Source organism: Lonchura striata, chromosome 8, assembly GCF_050655825.1.
Source record: "Lonchura striata isolate lonStrDom1 chromosome 8, ASM5065582v1, whole genome shotgun sequence".
NCBI classification, from domain to species: domain Eukaryota; kingdom Metazoa; phylum Chordata; class Aves; order Passeriformes; family Estrildidae; genus Lonchura; species Lonchura striata.
The window spans coordinates 11,047,192-11,071,515 of NC_140710.1; the positions used below are offsets into that span (position 1 = coordinate 11,047,192).

The 24,324-nt window shown below is 41.0% G+C and overlaps 1 protein-coding gene across 16 annotated transcripts in view; it reads right to left on the reverse strand.

The window, feature by feature from the left end:
• The window catches only part of PTPRF (protein tyrosine phosphatase receptor type F), a 375,339-nt gene that overhangs the window by 189,555 nt on the left and 161,460 nt on the right, over positions 1-24,324 (reverse strand). For all 16 annotated transcript variants that reach the window (XM_077785383.2, XM_085585737.1, XM_021528106.3 and 13 more), the window contains 2 exons: positions 3,848-3,993; positions 1,026-1,167 (listed from right to left, as the gene is read on the reverse strand). In XM_077785383.2, coding sequence (XP_077641509.1) covers positions 1,026-1,167; positions 3,848-3,993 — 288 coding nt within the window. The remainder of the gene's footprint in view (positions 1-1,025; positions 1,168-3,847; positions 3,994-24,324) is intronic.

A 24,324-nucleotide genomic window follows, 5' to 3' on the forward strand; every position in this document is an offset into this window, starting at 1 on the left:
AAGGAAAATATGATTACCTCTGTGCTGTAAATGGGGATGGGAGAACAAGGAACAATAGGCAACTTGTCATGTGTGGCTGGCACACTCACCATTGGGATAACCACTCTCCTCTGATTCAAAATCCTACAACAATAAACACTTTCCAGTCTGGTTTTTTTTTTCATTACTTAGAAGTTTCTGCATCAATCTGTAAACCACAAGCAATTTGCCTAAGCCTTCTCCTGCTTGTAAGGGGTAAAAATGCAAGGGGTAAAAATCCATTCAGCCAAATGCCCCAGATTTCTAACATTCCAGTACATTTTCAAATTCCTATATATAAGCAAATGATAGAACACGTTTATGTGCTGAAAAACCCCATCTTTCCTTAAAAGCAGAAAACAATTCTGACAATTTAATATTTTTAAAAATCAAGTGTTCACAAGGTTTATATCTAATAAACTGTTTTTTCCACAAACATTTAGTAGAAACAATACAGCAAGCAAATTAAAACCTGTTTGTAGAGCAGACAAGGAGGAAATCCTATTCCTTAACAGGAGAGACACAATTAAAAGTTGTGAGTACAGTGAGAAATAAACACAACTAAATTTCACATCACATTAAAAACCTGAAGAATAACCTGAAAATCTATGTGCTGATTTAATCCAGAAGGTGCAGCAATATAGATTAAGTTTCTGATTGTCAGATACAATACTTAGATACCCTGAAGATGGGTATTATATGAAAGCAAATAGATGAGAAAAGTATACAAATGTCTCTGTAGACAGTCCTTTCAAGTCAGAAATGACACCTCTCAATCAGACAACAAAAACACTCTAAAGACAGCTCAGAATCTGCAATCCTTCCATGATTGTCTCAAAAATATGATGTTCTATTATAGGAGAAATTATAGCAACTGCTGCAGGAAGAACACAGCTTTACCCAATCAAGCTAGAATATCACCACACCATTTAAATGAAGCACATCAACATGTAGCTGCCGAAGCTACATCTCCTGCCACTTAGGGAATGCAAAAACTTCCCCCTTACCTTCTAACACTGTTAACTTGGCACTGGTGTTTATCTCCCCCACACTGTTGGTGGCTGTGCACTCATAGATAGCCTCATCTCGATGGACACGCAGGGGCTGTATCCTCAGAACTGATCCTGATCCATCATCGAACTCGATAACCTTGGGAAAGGAACAGAAAGCACTTCATTACTGGTATCTTCTGCAACAAACACTGAAAGTCAAAACAATCTAAGGGTTGAAGAACAAAAACCAAAACAACCCTGTAAGCCCTAAAATACCATACAGTGAGTTAAGTGTTCCAAATGCAGTAGCACAAAAATCTCAGTGTCAAGAATGTATTTGTCCTCTGAGGAGGCCAGAACAAATGAAGATCCAATGAGGTTCTTTATGGATCAATTAAGGTTGACAAATTATCAGCCTGGTAATAAAAATGTGAATCTGATGATTTAAAACATCTGAGCCATATTTGCACTAATGATTTTACTAATCACTGATTACAATTTAGTGCCAACTTTCACCTTGATGGAAGAGGAGAATAATAGACTCTTGCAGGATTGCAGGGAAACAGTAACAAAACTTGAATAAAACCTTGAGCACCTACAGCACATGCCAACTCCAGAAGAGTGAGGGGTTTTCATGTTCTTCAGCACTGGGTACTTTGCAGCTCTGGCATAATCAACAATGATGTAATTACACTTCCTTCCCCAGCATAAATAAATTAAGTCTTTAATAAATCATTGTCTTTCCATCCATCCTGCTAAACTGCAAAATGCATTACTCTGATTTATACATGGAAAAAAAAGGTATTTATTAGTTTGTAGCTGGATCACTATATGATATTTCATAACAGCAAGGCTGTGAAGCCACTATTAATGCCAAACTCACCCTTCTCCTATTGCAGAGTACAGCAAAAGTTGGAAATAATACCTGATGTGCAGACAGTGACAGCATGAGGGAAAGGCAGATGCCACCCACTCCTGTCCCTTGGGAACTGAGGGGGAGATGAAGAGACTTAAAGGATCCTTCGTTCCAGACATGGATGTCAGCCTAGGGCTGCTAACCCCATGCAAAACTTTCGCCCTATTTTCAAGGGCCTATTTAGGAGCACTTCCCACAGCGTAAAGATCAAAAGAGAGAGAACAGGAAGGAGGAAAACAATGCACCACAAGACTCTGCAGTGACAGGAGAAATAGGAAGAAATCAAAAGATAACCAAGACCACTAAAAAATCTGTTATTCCTCACACTGGAAGGAATAGCACTTCTGTTTTGAGAAGCAACACCTAATACAGTCAGGTAAAGCAAAATATGAATATCACCATAATACACTTTAAAGAATTATTTTTTTAAAAATCTATACTTAAACACAAAACTGTGACAATATACTAAATCTTTAAAAAGGGCAGAGCTACTGCTAAATTTTAAAACAAGACAAAGTCAACTACAGAGATTAATTCACTTCAGTGATAAGGACTAAAAAGCTAAGAGATGAAACAGCAGAAATCTCTTTTGCCCTCACTATCCTTTGAACAAACACTGTGTGATAGGAACAGAGCTACAACTGCTAAGGGCCAGACAGATGCTGAGGCCAAAATGTTGTTAATTTGCTACCGATGGATACCTCTGCTATGTTACAACCTAGCATGTGTACATCAGACTTGGGTTTTTTCTCCATTTAAACTTAATTCCAAATTTTCCCTAATTAAGACTAATGAAGTAAAAGTAATAGTTACTGGGGGGAAAAAAAATCAATATCTCCTGACACAAGCTATGCATCAAAACTGATGTGAACAAAGGTATGAAATTGTTCATATAAATGCATATAATATGGCATAGCCCTCTGGTAAGCCACAACAAGCACCAAATTCACTATAAAGGTTGTATCTACTTACAAATTAGAATGTTTAAATAGTTACTATACAAGAAAACCTTTACCAGGGAAAAATAACCATGTAAAACAAGATTAAAATTGATTACTTTAATCAAGGTTTTCTGCTCACATATGAATTCATGATTAAAACTGGTGAGTTGAATTGATCCATTCTGGGCAGCAAAGTCATCTTGCGCTCCAGTCAGGAAAGCACAAACATCAAAGACAGAGGATTAGAGGAAAGGCAGCAGAATTGTAGAAGGGTCACATTTGCAAGGGCAGTTTTAGAGAGGGGAGCCCAACACCAAAAAGGAAAGCAGAGAAAAAGGTGGAGAAAGTCAGTGAAAATGTATTTGCTATGTAAAATATAGATCAAATTGGTTTATATGTTTTCAGTTTATATTGATTTATATCTTTTCAAAGACGTTTCTGATACCTGCTCTTCTCCCTTCCTTTCTCTCCTACTTTACTTCACAGGGACGTCAATTAACCCTTCACCATTCCCCTTCCAAGTACCTTTGTGGGAAGGATGGCAGTAGCCATCACTTAGAAAGATTTCCAGTAGTGTTTTGGCATCTCACTTTTGAATTCGACTGGGGATTGCAGGTCAAAGAGGTGCCTTATAAATTCTGACAATGAAAAAATAAAAGTACTGCTAGATCCAGCTCTTATCTGCCATTCAATTCTCTGTAAGCCACAGTCTCCCATGTGAAGGAGTATGTCCTGCTGGTGTGATTCCAGCATCATGCTCAAAGGACACCACCTGCTCTACAGATTGCATTGCTGCAGGGAAGGAAACTTGCTTTACACTAAAGCTTTACACTCTGTATTGTAGTGATGAAGAGATAGCCAGGTTGTAATGATGATTATTGTGCAATTAAGACCTGTGAGGATTAAACTGATCACAAAATTTTCTGGTTTGGTCTTTTTTTTTTTTTTTGGCTCTTTTTTTTTTCCCTTTTGGTAATTACCTCAAACCGCTGAGAACTGACTTTCTTCCCCTTCTTCATCCACGTGATACGAGGTTTGGGCTCTCCTGTTGCCTGACACACAAAAGAGGCCACTCCTCCAGAAATCCCAATCTGATCTTCAGGAGCCTTCATAAACGTTGGCTTGCCTGGAAAAACAACCAAATCACCCCCATGAGAACATAACATCAGATAAGCATGGAATGTGTCATGTTAATCTAAATTATAGGATAACTGGTGCTCTTACTACAAATCCAGGTTGAATGGCCTCAGCCACACAAATTCAGTGCAGATTGCAACATAACAAGGACAGTTTCTTCTTGAGTACCTTCTTCTCCTGAAATGAATAAAGTCCATCTGGCTTGCCTATAAATGAAGGCAATAGAAGGCTCCCCCCTGCCCCCTGGGCATTCATTCAGGTATATGACAGTTTGGAACAATTTTACAGTTTATTTTTTAATAAATGGATTTTTGCAGATTTATACCATGCTCATAGCACTAGAAATTACAGAATAGCTGACACACCAAATCTACGAAATGCACCATATCTTGACATTTGTTTAACTGAAAGCTGTTAACACATCCATAAAAATTAACAGATACAGTTTTAAGTATACAAATAACAACCTTCAGTTTCACTTTAAATGTGAACTGACATAAAAATACTGCAGTTTAAGTATCTGGAAACCTGCAGAGGCTAGCCTATGCTTGTTAAGAAACTAATCACTAGAAATGAAAGTCAGCAAAGAAACCAAAATGGCATTCAAGCATAAAAGACTTGGCAAAAATGAAAAAAAAAAAAAAGTATCATATAACACTTAAATAATCAATTAAAAGTCTCATGAAAATAGAGCTGTGCCTTCAAGATTTACATAACAGATTCAGATGGATAAAATTATGCATCCACACTGGATGGTTGTATTATTCTTCTGTACTTGCTGTATGGGAAAATCTTCCATTATGCGATCTGAGGATCATATTAAAACACTGCTTTGTCCTTGTGAGAAGCATTTGATGATCCCATATTCCTATAAAGTACTAAAAAATTTAACTCCACAGGGAGAGTTAACAGAGTCCACCCATGATGCCATTCCACGCACAGGTCGCACTATAGCCATTGTTTCAAATACAATTCTTACCAACCACCTCAAAGACGAACCTGACCTATACACAGGTCAGCTGCTGGCACATAGAAAGGAGTCTGAGTAAAAGAACAAACCTGTTCAACCCCAAGATAACAAAGCAATTACCCCAGCAGAGCTGCTGGTGGTTCCACACCTTCACATTCTAGACACATACATGAGTGTGTCCTTGAGGGAGAGGGGCATGACATCCGTCAGCCCAGGTGCTTTGACCTCTAGACAAACTGAGAGCTGAATTTCCCTGATCTAGGAGAGATACAAATTCAGAGATCCCAAAAGATGACAGCCTTTAAATGTATTTTTCTAACGTATGAGATCTAAATTCTATGGGTGCAGTTGCAGTTACAGCTGAACCAGGCAGGCAGTGGCAGCTACTGAAGAGGGCAGGGGCAAGTGCTCTGCTCCTCACCCCCCTCACCACCCCTCCCTGCCTTCAGAACTGGCACCTGAATCCTACAAGGGGTCCCAGCATCATCAAAGCCTCTGTGGAACAGATTTGGGCTCCTAACCTGGCACAAAGATGCTTTTTTCTTCTTTTCCAAGGAGGGCATGGAGAGCAGTGGCTCAGGGCAGGATGAAGCAGAGCCAGGAGAAAGCACCTTTCAGCAACTGTGGAGCACAATTTCACCCCTGAACTGCAGTCCTGGGAGACTTGGCTGAAACTGCGGCAGCTCCTCAACCCCAGTTCCACCTTCTGGTTTAGCCTACATTAACTGCTTAAGCTAAGCCCTGTCCTGGCAGTGTGGCATGGTGTGACAACACACACAGCCACTCAACCACGTGAACTACTTCAATCTTCCCTGCTCTTGAAAAAGTCCAGAGCCCTGGTTTTGCACTGCTCCAGTGCATGTGTCCCAGGCCAGGGAGACTGCCAAAGGCCCAGGATGCTTCTTCCTTCTCTCATATGGCACCACTGCCTGTGAGGAGTGTCGGGCTGTGCTGCAAGATGGTCTTTGTGAGGAGAGGTCAGGGCTGCCCTGTGCTGGACACAGCAGTCCCACCATGGCCCCACAGCATGGCACAGCCTGGCTTGTCATGATGGTGCCGCTGTGGTCACGGGTTAAGAAAGAGCAGAACACCTCACAGTTGTGAGGAATGAGGTCAAAAGTGAGAAACAGTCCTGTGAGAACCAAGCCAGAAGGGCCTGAGGAGCTCCAGGTGCCTGAGCAGGTATTCCCCTGCAGCCCATGGAGGCACCATGGTGAAGCAGGTATTTCCTGGCAGCCCACAGCCAGGCCTGCAGCTGCCTGAGGTCAACCCACTGGTTTCAGAGGGAGGGACGAGGCCAGAGCAGTCGTCACCACCTGAAGGGAGACCCAGCAGCTGAGGCCACCCCTAGCACAGGGGCAGCCACCGCGGAGGCAGCAGGACAGCAGAACCCTCCAAAACCTGCAACATGCAACACTCCACACAGGCTGCGCTGGGAGCCACCGAGCACCCGTGCAGGGACATGCCAGCCCCGGCTGACCCGGGGGGCACAGCTGAGACGCTCCAGTGCAGACCTGGACCTGCTGTGTGTGTGCAGCCTCACTCCCTAAAGGCTCTGGCAGACCCACCAAGGCCAGCACTGCCGGTGCAGAAGTGGATACACGTTCTGTCCTCAGCAAGCTTCTCTGAAGGAAAAGACCTGGCCTCACCACAGAAATTCCTCACAAAAGTGTACTGAATTGTGCTATTCCTGATGAAGAGAGCCCCAGGACTGTGCTCAAACCCCAGAAAATGCTTTTTAAGACATGATGGCTGCTGTCTAAAGGCTTTGGCACATTGTCCTGACATGAACAGCAAGCAATTATTAAGTCTGCTTACTTAACTGATGCTGATTCCACATATTTACTCATCTATAATCATGTCTATTTCTACTTAGTTTGTATTTACATATATCTCTGTTTATTCACCTCTCATCTATTCCAGAGAAGTGTTAATTTACCATTCAGGCTGCTAGTGATGGCATTGTGATTGACTGTTTTGCTATGCAGTGTGCTGAGCTGATGCCTTATATTGCACTTCAGCAGCTGATTTGGTTTTCTGATTCTCTGTTATTTACTCTGTGATCTTAGAAAAGTAGTGTAATTTTTTTTCAAATGGCAAATACAGCAGAATCCAAAAACTTTTGTCCTTGAAGAATACAATGCAATTATATTTCTGACTTTATACTTACTCCCCAGCACATACACTGAGGACTTACTTTACTTTTGTACATTTAAAAAAGATCAATACTATTAAAACCAGAACAAAAGGAAACTGAACATTCACCTGCAGTAAAAGCTAAAAAACCTGCTGTCTTGATTTTACATTGTTGCAATGAACCTTTTTTAACTGCACATTTGAGCTACACTGATATATGGAAACAATCTAAATCCTCCAAGACTGGTCACAGAAGTACACCTGTATATAAACCAAATTCTCAGTCTGAGAAAAGGTATTTCTACAATGGGAGTTTAAACATTTCTGTACCCTGAAATTTTGAAATTGAAGGAAAGTACTAATTAAGCAAACCTATAATCCCAAGTCCTGGCCCCAGGACAATAGTCGGGCATGAGTATATTTTTATACTGATTGGTAACTCTTGCAGCAAATCCCAAAACTCATCTCAGTGAGAACTAAAACAAGCACAACAGAGCATTCACTAAACTCTTGGTGTCTGTGAAAAATGCACATTAAGCAGACTAGACAACCTCCACATCTCCCCTCCAACCAACATCTCTATAACTCTACTGCCCAGAGGAAGCTGTCACTAGACTATCACTGGTTACCTCCAACAGGCAACACTGGGGATGAGGCCAGATCATGGCACAAGCTCTCTTTTTTAGCCAATTTTGAGCATTTGCACTCTTAGAAACACTAGAAACACAGTTAGAAAACATAAGGATATAATGAAAATACAAGGAACTGAAGTGTCTTTAACGGTCCTTTCCCTGATAACCTATGGACCAAAGCTGAAGATTTTCTGTTGAAAGCTAAAGGGGTGGGGGGAAAGGAAAAAAGCTATTGTAGTTCAAAGACAAATCTCTGAACTATCAGCCTGAGAGAACCTCCTGAGTGAGTCTTGGATGACAGCAGGGAGGGGTGCTGGCTGGCTGGGTGCCCATCACACCCACCTTCACTTACTCCATCACATGGAGTAACAACTGCAGGCTGGCATAGCTCCCCTAAGTCCAATCTACTCCAGTCTTTCTCTCCCTGGCCTCTCTGCTTGGTGACAGATCCCTGGAGCACATTCAGGCCTCACACTCTGAACTAATTCTTGCTCCTCACTTCAAAACCAAGTTCCTGTTACACCAAGAATAGAAGTCACTGCTCTCATTTCTATTCCCTCACAAGCTTCAGGCAGGAGGATGGGAAAACTTTCACCTTCTTGGCTGAAATTTTCCCTGTTTCGTCTTTGCTCAAAATGAAATTATTCTAGAAAGCTTATGGGAACAACACAGTTCTGAGGAGGAAGACTGTAAAAAATAGTTTTTCTTTCTCTTGTAAGAAACTGACTTCATCTTATTTGGCTGGGGGCGGAAAAATAACAACTTGCTCAGACATGCTCTCCATTGAGAAATTAAAACTAAAAAACAACATTTCAGAAGAAAAGGACTTTCACATTTGGTAGTGTTGAAAAAGCCACTTGCCTAGCAAGCAGAGATTTGTGGATGATCCTATAAAGTGAATCCCAAAGAGGGCCTCATGGCATGGACAAGATGCTTGCAGAGATTTAGGCACACACTGCTCTACTGACCTATCCTAGAAAAACAGCAGAAAACTCATGCAGCATCCTGAGCTGGGTGTGTGAAGGGTTCAAAATAAAAGCTCCTTTGAATTATATTCTAAAAGGTCAGCAAGAATGTTCAAAGAAAGCCAGACAGTCAGGTGTGCTCTAACCAATATGGCTGTTGTCTGCCCTTCCTGCAAACAGTGTGATGGGTTTGGGAGGGAACCTGAAGTCCCCTCAAGGACAGAACCTCAGGTTTCCTGGAGAGCCACTGACATTTCCTGCAGGGCACCTCAAAGCCAGACACAGCCATGAAGATGCCTCTCTCACCTGTATGTTATATATAAAATCACTGTTGCTCCCTGCTATTCTGGAAGATTTGTTGTGAAACAATTCTTAAGAATCAGAAAACCATCTCAGCACCTGTTTTAAAATCTGCCCTGCCAAATATCTGTAGCAGAAGAGTAAAATTTCAGTCCCCTTTTCCAGGTTTTCCTTTCTTTAGAAGGTAAGTTCAGAGTCATTTCACCAGATGTGCTGTGTTTAGGCTGTGCAGCTTCTTAGTGAACTCAAAGGACTTTCCCAGGGAGAAAAGTATCCCTTGTCAGATTTCCTTCAAGGCTGAGGACAGAGGTGTAGTGTAGCCTCCCTCTAACTTGGCAAGGTGTCTTTTATGTGAACCATGGTCTTTTGAGGAGTAACATACAATCTGCATTACCTGACTTGAATACTAGCCAGATCCTTGAAAAATAATGATTGGTCCTGAGCATTTAGCACAGATGCTTGTATTTTGATATGCATTAAGCACACAATTCTCACATAAAATATGTTTCCTTGTAATTCTGTAAAAGCCAAAAATTTCAAGTGATTGAAATATATTACTGACATAATACATGCCAGTATAAATATACATAATATACCCAAATGTTAACTTGCTTTATTTCAAAGATCCATCATTTTCTTAAAATAAACGAGGAAATTAAATGGAATCCGGAGGCATTTTCAATATTTAGCACCCACACCAAATATTCCTCATTCAAAAATTTTAATTCAGGGCCTGGCAACACAATGCTCCTTCTGTTCTTATGGATGCCGTTTTTTCCAAAGGGTCACACATAGGTTTGAGGAAAAATGTATTATTGAACATGTCTGCAATTAAGTATTCTATCAACACTCACCTGCTGTGAGAGATTTTAAAGAAAAAAAAATCTCTGTCCTCACGGTACAAGTTCTCACTACTCTAAATAGATGGGCAGCCAAAAATAAGACTTGTGTTGTAGGAGAGGGAAGCTTGTATTTTTATCTGAAAGCTTTTACGACTTGAGCTAAATTAAGATTGGATCCAGACTCCTCTGTGAACAGAAAAAAATACAGTTGCAATAGAAGATGAACTGGATGAGGACATACAACAGGCATAGGAAATCTTATTTAGGTGCCTAGTCTAAATGAATATTAAGAAATTACTGACACTGGAATGAGCAGATCACAATTAAAGCAATCCCTGAGCCTGGAAATTTTGAAATTCAGGTTTTAATCCCTGCCTTTAACCTTCCCTGTCACATACACAAAGGCACAACTGTGCCTCACCTTCCTCTGTAAAACTAACCTGCTGTTCTCACATGGCTGCTGTCAGGACAGATATGCAAAAAATGATGATGTGGCTCTGTTATAACACTGGGAAGAAATCAACAATGAACAGACTTTCTCATGTTCATGACTGACTTTGAAGTGGAAATGAAGTGGTCTAGAAGACAAAGGTGGCCCATGCTTTTATATACAACTAAACTATTTCTCTTTTTCTATTTCCTTTATGATCCTGGATGACTGATATCTGTGCATGGATGGATGGCTCCTGGAGATGCCTCTGGAGAAAGCTAATGGGTGATTCTTCTCCTAAGCATCCACTGCAGGGCAGGAGACAAGTCAGTGGGCTCTCCAGCTATCCTTATGTTTAGTATCATCATGCTTTCCTTGCAATATACCCACCACTGTTTAAATGCAGTTCCTGCCCCTCTGTGATTAGCAGGAATACTGTTTGGCAGAATACAATTTCTCAAACCTGCACTTTTTATTCTTGGATAATTTATACGTAGGAAGAGTCTGTTTGAGCCTTGTAATAACATTTCTTTAACAACAGCTTAGTAAAGCCTCTGTGGGTCTCAGTGAGCACAATCCTAATTCATTCCTTATTTCTCCTATTTTGGTTTTATTTCACTAAGATGACAGCACTTGGTAAATGAAACTTCTGTTCTTTATTGTTTGGTGCAAAGTACTTATTAAATAAATGCAAATGTATGTGGTGGTGTGGTGCATGCTCAGATACTTCCACAATTTTCTTTTTATCCAGGATATGGACCATAACCCTTTCTCCCATCCACTTTTAAAAAACCCTTAACAGCACCCCAATCACAGAAAATGGCACTCCGAATTCAACATATTCCTTCTGATCAATCTGAATTACAGGTTACCTCATGTTGCCTGCATATTTCCTCTTTTTTTTTATGATCTTATTTTGTTTTAATGCTTAAGAGATTCCCAATAGCTAGGACAAATGATTCTGCTATTTCAATCCAATTTTAGTGGTTGAGTTTTCCAGCTTCAAGTGTGAATGCCCATGATAATCAAATCTACAAACATTATCTCGGAACAAGCTGCATTTCTCCCTGCTGCCTTATGCTGACTTCCATGAAGTTACTCAGAGATAACTTCTGAGTTTGTACAAAATGAAATCAAATAAAGTGAATGATTAATATCCAAATTTCCAAGAAGTAGATCTTTTAACATGTTCAATGACCTCTGGAACTTTCAGTAAAAAAAAATCACATTACAAAAATAACAAAAGCAGTCATCCAGCAGAAGCCGTGCTTCTCCCTTAAACCAGCAAACATATTGAACTAAGATTCAGGGCACTCATTTCAGCAGGCAAGACCCACTATGCTTTGTTTATCTGGAGTAAGCTTAACTAAAGGAGAATGCAAGGACACATGTATGGTTAAACATACACTTTTTTCAGTATTTGTAATGACTTAAGCTCAGAAATTCTGACAATCTTCAACTCCCACTTCTTCATCATCTTGGCAAAGAGGCTCTTCCCTGAGCATAAACCCAATCTAAAGGCAAAGCCTTTGACAGAGCTGAGGTGTCTGCAGACATACAGCAGGAATTCCCACACCCAGAGAGGCATTTTTAAGCCCTCTTTTTCCTTTTGCCAACACAAGATTTATACTCACAAGTTTAAGTAAAAATCAAGTATTTTTAAATTTCTTCTTGAAGAAACATCTTAAAATCTCCTGTGCCCTGTGTACTTCTAGTTCATGTCTGGACAGTTACATATACATCAACCTTCACCAACAGAAACTCAGCCTTCCCTGTTAAATGCTGATGTTTGGATAAACCTGCTTATTCCACAGCAATATGGGTTAAAAGCCATTAGATCACTCAAGTATAAAGGCCATGATTACTGGATATTAATAAAATACAGCGGCAGCCTGTCATCATAGTATTGCACTTCAGTACATTTCTAATTCTGTCTCTATGAATCATGGAAATTGTTGACAAAGTTTAAATGCCTAAAATTAACTGACGATACTGAACCAGAATTGTCTCAGGCAGCCATCACACGAGGATGCTGTGCAAGGCACATTCTGGGTGCTGATTTATTTGTGACGTTTTATGCAGACAACTTAGACCTTAGCGCAGTGGGGAGGTGGTTCTTCTCCATATCACATCTGCAGGAGGCTTACAGATTTTGCACGCAGGGTGGCAAATTTTCTCCATTATTTTTCCAGGCTGTTGTAATTGCAATGTCTTTCTCAAAGTGCCTGGCTAGCTATCAGTGTGAGCTGCTTTACATCTTAGTAAGAAAATCCCTAACTCTGGCTAATCCCTGGGCTTTGACTGACTCTCATCCATGGGAAGGGGGTGTGGAGGAGAAATAAATAAATCCCTTTACTATGACATCATTCTTACTTGCTTCCAAAACCTGAAATAACACATAACCAAAAAAGAAAAATATTCCAAGAAGCATAAAGCACTCCTGCATACAATTGAAGAATACTGATTAAAAACAAAGCAGAAAGAAAAGAAACCCAGTAAAACATTCTTCTAGAACTTGAGGTTGCCTTCATTTCCCATCTTCTGCCTTTACGTTTCCCTAGAGCACTCACAGCTTGTGTGTGCAGCATTTTACATATTTTGGGGAAAAGCCAGAGCTATATATGGGATCAGCTTTAACTTCCCAGCATTTATCCTAAGCATTACACAGAGCAGAAAAACAGAGGAGAGCAGAGAAGCGCTGTTCTAACTGCAGACCTTCCAGCAGCCTCACAGAATGGTTTTCTGCTTTAATTTAAAACTGAAACCTGAAGTCAAATTTCCACCTGGTAATAGCTTAAAGGCACTTACAATTAACTTGGTAATACACACTTTCTGAGTTAATAAATTTTTCAGCCTCTGTGTTTAATACAATTAAGCATTTGGGCCTTTGGCCTTAGACCTTATTCAGCCTGAGAAAGGACTGCAGGGAGACAGTCTCCAATTATCACCATTTACACAACATTCACTTAAGGGCTTTCAAATGCATACATATAGAACATTCATTTAATCACATACAAAATTCAGTACCTGAACTCAGGCTACCTCTCTCTTGCACACAATATGTACAAGGGACAAAACCCCCATCTAAGGGGTGCTAAAATCAAGTCATCACAGCACTGCCTAATGCAGCATAGAACAGCTGTGCCTGCTCCTAGCAACTTACTTTTCCTTCCATATCTGCATTTTGTTATTTGCAAATTTCTTCAAAACTTCAAAGTTAATAAAGCATATTGCATAGTGTAAAGAACCCACTAAGATATGCAGAACCAGGAAAGAGACAAAACTGAAATCTTGTGCTTGAAAAAACATGAAAATTAATTTTGCCAGCATGCCTACCACATTAAACACTTTTTTTTTTACACAAAAGGATTAAAAGGTTTTAATCCCTTTTTTTCTAAGCAGCTAGTTCTTGATTCAGCAGTTCAAAAGCCTTTGCCAAGTTCAGGTTTTTCCTCTGCTTTTAAGAATTAAAAGCGAGTGCAAACCTTATTTTGTAAACAGATACCATAGTAGAATGATTCTAACAGAACTGGGAGCCACAGTAAGTGACCTCTTCAGAATATTTGTTACTAAAGCAAAGGCATTCTGGGCTCTGAGGAAGGGACCTGCATTTCATTTTAATGCCACTGTATGTTGCTGTGTCCTCCTATAGTAATGAACCAAATTCCTGCCTCATCTACTGGTAAAGATGGAGACTTTCTGCTTAATGATAGCAAGAGCATGCTGGCAATTCTGTAACACAGCATTTTTTTTTTTCTATTTGTGTCAACTTTTTCATCCTGCAGCAGCTGTAATACAGTCTGCAGAAAACCAAGAAATATAATTTCCACATTTAAATGTTTACCAGAGCATGGAGCTAGGTACCCAAGCAAAATACTCTCAAATGGGGGAAAGAAAAAAGAAGTAGATCACAGAGTGTTCTGAGCTGAAAGGGACCCATTGGGATCATCAAGTCCAACTCTGAAGGGAATGGCCTGCACAAGTATTAAACCCACAACCCTGGTGTTACCAGCACCACACTCTAACCAACAAGGCTTCTCTAAGGGTCTCAATCGTTTTGACAGAGTCTTTCCTGAAATTCCCCAAAAAACAGGTCTATATTCTCATTAAAAGGCTTCCTCCAAGTAAGCCTCCTTGAGAGCTTGGATAGGGGTTCAAAAATGATGGTTTGAACACTTCTGGGAGACATCATTGAGCATTTTTTACCTAGTAATGATGTACTTATGCAACGGCTAAATGAAGGCACAGAGCCCCACACAGCTGAAAAGCCCTTTGAGCAGAGTTTTGACATCAGGGCTACCACCTCCACCTGGCAGCCAGACTGTGCTGACAGGGGGCTGCTGAGCAATTGCAACCCACCACATCAGAAAGACAAGGACTACACAGAGTGTCACAGCCACGCTGCTCAGTGCCTGGGAGCTGCAGGGAGACAGAGATGGCGTACAGCCAGGAAAACTCCAGAAGCCACTGTGTCCTGCCCAGGAGCCACCTCTGAGCTCTCCCAAAATGACTCTATATGTACATGGAAAATCTCTGATCCCATATAACCAGATGGATGTCCAAACCCTACAGTAAAGAGAATCAGTGACAGATGCCAGAGATTTAGAATTTTACAGCTGCCACAGCCCAGCTCTGCCCTGTGCACTGAGCAGGGCAGGTACTTCATCCCAGGAGTGCCCTGCTCCCTCCACCACCTAGGGCTTTCTGGTTAAGAAATGGCTGAGTTCTAGAAAAACATGAAAATTAATCACCTTCATGTTTGCTGCATTCTTGATTAAATTCTTCTAGCATCCATTCCTTGCTGTGTTATGAATTTAACAGATAAAATGAAAACCTCTTTTCACTTTAATAACTTTTCTCTGCTTAGACAATCAGCTCAGCCTCTGCTTCTAAACTGAGTTTCTTAAATCTCCAGCTACCAGGCACGGTTCCAGATTTTAGTTCTCTGTGGCCTTTTGCTTGCACCAAGCTTTTACAGGATTTCACCTGATTATGCACAGAATTGCAAGAAATGCAGAAAGCCAAAGTCCACATGGAAAAGTTACCATTTGCTATGCTGTAGAAAGTTGCTGTGGCCACCAGGTTTATCCTGAAGCCAAGCAGATCATGTAATGGGACCACACAAGGTGCTGAATTTGAACTTCCAGAGCTGGCCAAGGATGTGTGTACAGGCTGGAGGGTGCATTGCAGAGGAAAGGCTGCACACAGGACCTGTGGGGCTGGAGAGTCACCCCAGTGGGTGGCACTGGATCTACTGGGGAACCCAATTATGCCACAGGCTCCACAGAGCACACAGCTCAGCAGGGCCTGATCTGTCTAAAGGAGAAAAATCTATTACGCCATGAATTATCTCTTTTTCAGCACCTCTGACAATACCTGTCTCTGGGAAAAAGGAAAACCAGTTAACACCACCACTGCAGCAGGTATCTTGGCACGGCAGTGCACATATTCCATCAAGGAGGGAGTATTTCAGTGCTCTCTAGTCTCACCAAGCCAGAACACTGCATGCTACCCAGAAACAAACTTTCCTAGTTAAAAACACTAAACGTATAATTCACATTTGTTGAGGAATACATGTTCCTTGCTCGTGGAGTCCTGCTGCAAGACACAAACCTCACTGGGACACCAATTCCCGCAGCACCAATTCCTAGGACATTAGCAGACCAAAATCCAACAAAGCAGTGGCAGGAATTTACAGCATATGACTAAACTCAGAGAAACTGGCACTCCTGACATGACCCTTCAGCAACTCCTTTCTCTGAGAGAACCTAACTGCTCTGCTTGCACTTGGAGGCACGAGCCATGTCAGCTGGCGAGTGCCTGAAGAGTAACATTTACCAAGCAGGAGCTCAGTACAAATTCTGGGAATGTCTGTGAACAATGGAGAGCATCCAGTAGATCCTGCCATTTTTTTGGTTTGTATTCTCTCATGCACTGTTAACTCATTTTTACTTTTTAGCCATAACCTTCTTGCAGATAGTATTCCATTTTCCCTCAGCCCAGATCTGCAGCATCTTCTTCCACATTTCTCCTCACGTCAGTGTAAGTCCCAGTTTTGTGCATGATTTACATGATCACAGAAGGCTGCCAGGCACTGTGAGGTTTTGACTCCTTGCCATGTATTAACCAGGGTAAATCCAATGGGGAGAGCCCAGAACAGGGAATACCAGCCCTCACACTGACTTCTGCAGCCCGGAAAGATGTTTGTACATCTCAGGTTTGGGGATGAACACATGGAAGGTTGCACATGCCACCAGAGTGAGAAGACAAGTATGCTGCTTACAGAGACTTGCCATATTTTTATTTGCCAGAAGTGTGTTTGCCTACACCACTTAATTTCATTCTCATTGCTGGACAGAACTATCACATGCTACAAACTCAAGGGACACACACATGGATATGGATGTCAAACCTGCAAGGTTCAGCTTGTTTTTAAGCTCTTTGTGAAGACTACAGAGGATAAATTTAGAAAATAAATTTGTCTCCTAGAGTGCTGTCTAAGTTTAAGTCTCCCTCACCCATTGCTGCTTTGTTGACTGAGTCCCAGTGTTCCTGGCTTCATACTCAATTTGCTGAACTAAAATCCAGACCAGCAAAGAGGATGACAAGCTACCTCAGAGCAAATTAACTGCACCTCTTAGGCTTTATATGCAAGAGAAAGAAGACACTGTTTCACCTTGGGGATATGACATCCCAGTATGTTTTCTGAAGGACATACACTGGGGTAAAACACAAATCTCTGTGTGAATCTGAGGCCTGAAAGAACGTCAGCCTTTCTTAACCTACTGCAAGTCAGCATATTGCTACACCATAATGCAGCCTAGAGAAAGAACAGGATGACACAAAAGAGCCTGTCCAATTATGCCTGCCTCAAGTGAATTTTATTAGTTGCTCAGGTCTATAAACAGTGAGGATAGCATACTTTTATATAGGCAAATGGATCTTGCGTAAGAATTACCCATGCAGGAATAATCTCCTGCCTATCACCAATCGTTGATTTTCGTGTTGTGTTTTGCAGTCTGACTTGAAGGTAGGCGCCTGCTAACTCTGCTTGTGTTCTTCAAGAATAAATGTTTATCAAAGGGGGGGACCCCCATTTGCTGACCTGGAATTAGTTACACCAACAGGGTATCAAATGGGTTGTTGCCTGTCACTGTTATCAAAGACGAATTTGAAACACAAACACTAAGCAGCAGCAACTGAGCACTGATGCTTGTCAGAGCAAGCATGACATGGGACAGCCAAAATGTACAGACACAGAGGGCTGGAAGAGGCTCTCAAGTACAGTCCTGTCCCACTGCCTCCTCAGGGCTGCAGTGCACAACCCCTTCTGTAAAGAGATCATGCACCAGCTTAAAGCAGGTTTGAGATTCAGCCACACTTCTCACTGGAAAATGGTTCCAAAATTATGGTCATGGAAACATTTTGGGGAAACAGACTGATTTTTAAAGTCATTTGTTGTCACTTGTATTCACTTGTTTGTGTACTAAACATAATCCTTTTGCTGAAAAAGGTTATGTTCCATCTCTGTGCCTTTTTGCTCCTTCCTCCAAAATGTACCTGAAATTCATTTTTATGCCCTTCTTGAAACAGTAAAATGTTTGTCTTACATAACCCCTGAGACTCCACAGACTAGAGATCTCATTTTAAAAAAAAAGAACCAAACAAAAACATGAGCGAAAAAGATACTGTGTGTTGATTCTTGCAGAATTCTTTGAATTTGCTTCACACTTTGTTCTGATAGAATCCATAATACTTCATCACAATCATTTTATTAAAAACATGCATTTGGGCTTGGGCATCTCGAGATCATCTTACCACCACTTTTTCTCAGTCCCTTTTTTTTTTTAATTAACTTATACAGCTGGATATGGCTTTTGTTAATTGTTCTATATAACTTAAACTGAACCAAGAACCCATTCAGTCTTATTTAATTTATAAGATCACATTTATAATGTCCTCATAAAATATCATTTCAAGTTTCAAGAGAACTTGCAGTTCTGCTGAGCATGTGGAAGAAGTGTTTGTTAACAAGACTACTTAGAAACCTACCCTTGCACTTCCATATTCAAGTATATGTCCAGATCTTCATTTTAGCCATAGTTATGGAACAAAAAAGTTTATTCATGACTTGATAGCAGCCTCAAAGGCATGGTTACTGTGCAAATTTGAAACTATGTGTCAAGTCATACAGAACATGTAATTCAGCGTTGTTAGAATATAATCTCAGATAATTAAACAGGAGATAAAGTTAGAAAAACAGATGAACAGTAATCTAGGAGAACAAGGCCACCAGCACAAGAGCACCTGCCCACATTCTGTGTGCTTAGACCATAAAACCAAGGCTGACAAGATTTGTGAAGTGCTGAAATCACCCAAAACCACCAGTCATAATCCAAGATGGACATTTCCTTCAGTCAAGCATTTTACCACTATTACTAGTGATAAAGCTGGTATATGAATTAAAGGTTTGAAAAAGGATGATGACAGTATGGAAATTAATGACATGTTAATTTAAAACTTCCGACTGTCTTGGTGTTGTGAAGCCATCACACTGCCACACCCCAGGAGAGTGACAGAACCGGTCCACTACCCTAAGAAAAGACAGCCTCCTGCTCCAGGCATCTTAAAATCTATTAAGTGTTTTCATTGAGTTGCACCAAATTGTATTTGGGGGCCAGTGTTTTAAATTCCAAGTATTACAAAGCCCCAGTGAAAGTACTAGATATTCAGCAGTGACACTGCAGCAGACAGGGATTTATCTTTCAGACTGCTGTGATCATCATTAATATTACACTTTTGTTTTGCTAATTTGGTGCTCCACCTATGAATACTGCACTTCATGAAATTATATAGAGCAATATTAGTGCTGTTCTTACTGTATTAACAGGCACCCATGTATGTAATTCATGCAGCGTGGTTTCTGACTATATCCACACTGCACATAATGCCATTAGGCACTGATGGGCTGGCTTGCAACCAAGCTCACCCTTCATGGAATCCCTTCTGGGTAGCTGAACAGCTGACTGGTTAGGAAACACAGGGCAGGAGGACAGCAGTTCTTTAACACAGATCTTGGAACTACAGAAAACTCAGAAGGTGCCCTTATGACTCTTATCTCCACCTTGGATACAGAGATTTTGTGTAGTTTTATCCTTCTTGGAATAATGGTTCTTGAATAGATCAGTCAGAACGCTGACTGCTAAAATTAAAACAGCTTAAATTGACTGCAGGACTGTCACACATTGTCAAGTGTGCTCCAGAAAGGAAGGAGGACAGAAACAGCTTCATTGCTGCCCAAGCGTGAGTTTGCAGTTGTACAGGAAGGAGAAACCTGAATTTAGGACTTGACAAGCATTAAGGAGAAAGACACATTATTTTTATACCCCTTCTCTCTCCCAATTCTTTGCTTATCATTTTACTGAGGAATCAGATTTTCACTGTTTGGGACATCTGCTCTGTAATTCCTCTTTCAAAATTCTAAAGTTTCCTTAAAGTTCTGGTTTTATGCCATTTTGGCATGTTTTAAAGAGACTGAATGTAGCTAAATGACTCAGAGTACTGCAAACCTTTTGTGTTTCATTGTGTTGTGGTTTTTTCTTTAACACTGAGAAGACCATCCCATTTATGAAAGAAACAAGGAAAACCCTGCATTAAAAGTTTTTAAAGGGCTGTTATCTGGAGGAAGCTATAGCAAAGTAGTAGTAGTGACACACACTTCCATTTTTCTATCTTCATTTGTGTTTTTCTCTTTCTACTAAGTTTCTATATAAATTCATAGAAAATTATATTATTAACATCTTAGCCAGCATATCCTAAGTAAATACTAAATGTTCATTGTCATTTTTTAGTATCAGGAATTAAAGAGAAGACAAGTGGTTTTGTTTCTATCATCTTTCATTAACTTTTGGTGACAAACAGCCAAGAAAGACCAGGCAGCTGAGGTAACTGTTCTCTGAAAGGGCAAGACATTCACTGCTCCAAGAGCAGTTCAGTTCTTCCCATCCACCAGCAAGAATCCAGAATGTGCTCTGCTTGTCAGAAGTGACACCCTGAACCCCAATGTCCAGTGCTATAGGCCAGGCTGAAAAACAGAGCAAATGTTGAAGCAAACTTGACTGTATTTCCTCTCACCTAAGCAAGTGACAGCTTCCTAAAATATTCTTGTCCTAGTCACTTGAGAAAACTGTGTGTCTTCAGATACCTTCTGACAGGTGCACCTGAAAAGGGTGGAAAAATACGCAGCACAAATAAAAGCTGGATTGGATATAACTGTCTTCATAGAGCCTGGAACACTTCTGCAACAATACAGGCGAGAAAGGGGAGAAAATGTGAACTATTTTCTTCTATTCTTTATGGAAGAGACTCCATTCAATCATAAAACCACAGCTGTGAAGGGACCTCAAGAGGTCTCCAGTATAAACTCCCACCTGAAGTGGAACCCTCACCAGCACTAGATCATTGGAGCGGTGGTGATGTGCAGCTGAACATCGGGGAGCTCTGAGGAATGAGAATAGACCACCTTGTTAAACAGCCTCCTCCAGTCTGCTCTGCCCTCCAAAAGGAAAAGCTTTTTTCAATTATTAATAGTGAACTTCAATACAATCTCCTCTGTCTCTCCACCTCATCTCTGCTAAACTTATCTATTATGACAGCTATTGAGCAACTGGATGACTAAGGATGGCAGACACTCTGACTGCATGCATCCATCAGAGCCCACGTTTAAATAAACAAACCCACTATTTTCAAACATGGCTAATCACCACATCAATAGAGCTATTAATTGGATTCCTTGACATGGTTGGATGCATGTTGCAGCAGCAGGGACTGGCTTCAACAAACACTAAGCTCTATTCCATCCATATGTCTCAAAGATAAAAGAAAAACTGGAGTGCAATCAAATGCAGTGGATTAAATAACAAAAGAAATTAAACAAAATGGACACTGAATCTGTTTCATTGTATACATTGTGTGCACACATACACATACCCTGCCAAAGTTTTGAGCATGTCAAGAGCTTATGATTCATGCAACAATTTAGTTTGGAAGGGACTTTTGGAGGTCATCCTTTCCAAACATCCACTTAAAGCAGTGCCAACTTCAACTCCGAAGCTGGATCAGATTTCCTGGGGCCTCCTTCAGTTAAGCTTGGAGTATTTTCAACAGTGGCCATTCCAAAACATCCCTGAGCCTCTGGTATGACGCTTGGTCATCTTCATGGCAAGGGAATTTTTTTTTTTCATTGTTATTATAGCTTATCACTGTTTCCCACATTGGAGCTTATGTCCCCATTGGCTTTCAACATATCACCACAAACCTGCCAGAAGAGCCTGACTACTCCTGCTCTATACCCTCTGCTCCACCCCCTCCTATTAGGCAGCTGAAGAGAGCAGTGAGGTCCCATCTCCATCCATCTCATCCTAAGGTCAAATAAACCCATCTCCTCCCACCTCACCTGGCACATCTGGTGCTCTAGAATCCCCTCATCCAGCTCAGTACCAGTGTATTGTGTGCCCAGACACATATCATCAGTCCATAAAGATGCACTCCTTTCCTCATCAGAAGATAGAATTTTTTGCTACCTGCCTTTAGCAGGAATGGCTACATTTAGGAGTCAGTCCAGCTCGCCAATGTTTCAGTGTGTTCAGAATCATCTACAAGCTCTGTGCTGTAAACATAAAGTATGACCATTACTAATGAAAGATGACTTCTTCCAATACCTCCAAGACCATAGGAACAGTGCAGGATACCAACCTGCAAATTTATCTCTCTTGCACAAAAATATTACTTGACTAGCAGCCACATCCCTTCCAAATAAACTTCACTTACAATTATTTCCAATGTTCTCACATCTTGCAACCCTAGCTCAGCCCCTGAAGAGTGTTATTCTCAGGCACCCTGGAACAGTGTTACTCCCTGGTGCTTGTCAGATTCCTCACACCCTTGGCTAGACAACACGTCTATTTATTTTTTAATCAGATTTCTACTATTTACTTTCTCTGCTCTACTGCTTGTGAGACAAACAATTCTTCTGCTGTATTTAGCAACACTCACACAGTGCATCACAAAATGTGGGGGTTGCAGTTGTTACAATTTCAGAATCCCTGGCACTCTAAAGGAAAAGTGGTTCAATAGGGCTCCCACTACACAGGACTGCTACACTAACATTAAAACACTTTGAAGGACACTTCCCACTTCTGTTTCAACACATCACATCTATTTACATTCAGTTATTATGTTAAGTCTATGCACCAAATGAATCCCAGTTGCAACTTCCACTAAGTAATCAAGTAACTGAGCATTTTAGAGCCACAAACAATAGATTTTGCCTTTTTTGGATACACTAAACCAGCCCTTTGTCACTGCAAAAAGAGAGGTTGACATCTGAGATATAAAATGCTCAAAAGAAGGCTGTACCAGTTAATCAAAAGTGAATGACAACTGCAACAAACTTTATCAATTCTGACATGAAAAAATGAGAGCAGAAGACCACTATCCCAGACTGGCAATTCCATTAACTCTTTGCATCAGTGTATTTTTACTTATTTTTGACTGTTCATACACTATCAAGAGCCATGTGGTAAGAGCAGCAGCATACAGAGGCCAGTGTTGCCAAGCCTAGATTTTCAGGAAACTGCTTTTAGCAACTCCCCAGCCCACTGAATGTGACCATGGTAGTAGGGAAAGGCCAAGTTCTGCTGCCAGCAGCAATCACAGCAGACAATCTTTTTCTCTAACACAAGAATTACTTTAATTTTGCCCATGAGAAACTAAACTATTTAGATTCTGGCACCATCACAAGAACTAAATGCAATAGGAAATATACTGCATGTTTTTCATATAAACAGATCTTTCTTCTTGATTTCTCAAGTGCTGTTTCATTTCCCATTGTATCCAGCACTTACAGATGTTCCTAGTTCCCACTCACATGCAGGTTCAAAAGCTAAGGGGTTCACCAGATCTCTTAGTATCAATCAACAAAGCAGGTGAGTAATGACAAGCAGTTACTGGTTTCTCACTCTTACACACAAGGCATGTGACATTCTTGCCAATTTGACAAGTAATGGTGTTGCTGGCCTACTAACCCCACTATGGGGGAGGTTCTAGAGAAACATTTGGAGGAGAATGTGAGATGGGGGTATTCAAACAGTACCAACAAAACAAAAGCACCATTCTCTGGAGACAGATCCATCTCTACACCATTCCATCTTTTGTTCTCCCTGCCTTTGAAGAAACTGCATTTAATGGTCAGAACTCTAAACTCCTCCCTGGAAAAGCTGAGCAATTACTACATTTCAACTTGATAAAGCCACCTTGTTTTGCATGGCAGAAGGGGAAAGTCTGGCAGTTTGTGTTACAGTATGGTACAATGGGATCTTTATGGAGGTTTGTGTGCAAGTCAGCAGGCAATGATCAGACTGACAAGGACTCAAGTCTGAGCACTGACAAGAGAAACTGTGAATGTGTAACCACCACCTGTTCTCAGAACTCTGACTTTTTCCTGGGATCTTCCAATGGTAACAAGACACAGAATTAGTCAAGTCTATCATTTGTGGAAGAGTCCTCCTTGATTAGCCATCCATCAGGGTGTACAGACAAGGGCATTTGCTGTCCTCTCATAATGGCTAGCTCCTTGCTCTTTGGAACATGGAAAGGGCTCTGAAAAGACAGCACAAGTGCCCATCTGCAATCTCCAGGTAATAACCTACATGCTGGAGGAGGATGTATGTGCCTTGCTTGTCTGGATCCTTAAGACAACCTGCTTTGTGTGGTGCAAGTGAAGAGGTTATTAAATCTTTCAGGTGGAGAGAAATGTTACTGAGACTAGCAGAACAGCTAAGGCTTAACGTCTCCAAAGCTCAGTCTGGGAGCTCAGACTGAGAACCAGCTGGCTGGAGAAGGAGCTGACAAATGTGTTCAGGCTGGGCAAATCCTTTTATTCTAGTACTTAAACACCCAGGACATGGCATAAAAAAGAGCCTTTCTCACCTGCTGCATCCTCCTGGAGAAGGAATGATCAACTGTCAAGAAATATGCCCTCTCAA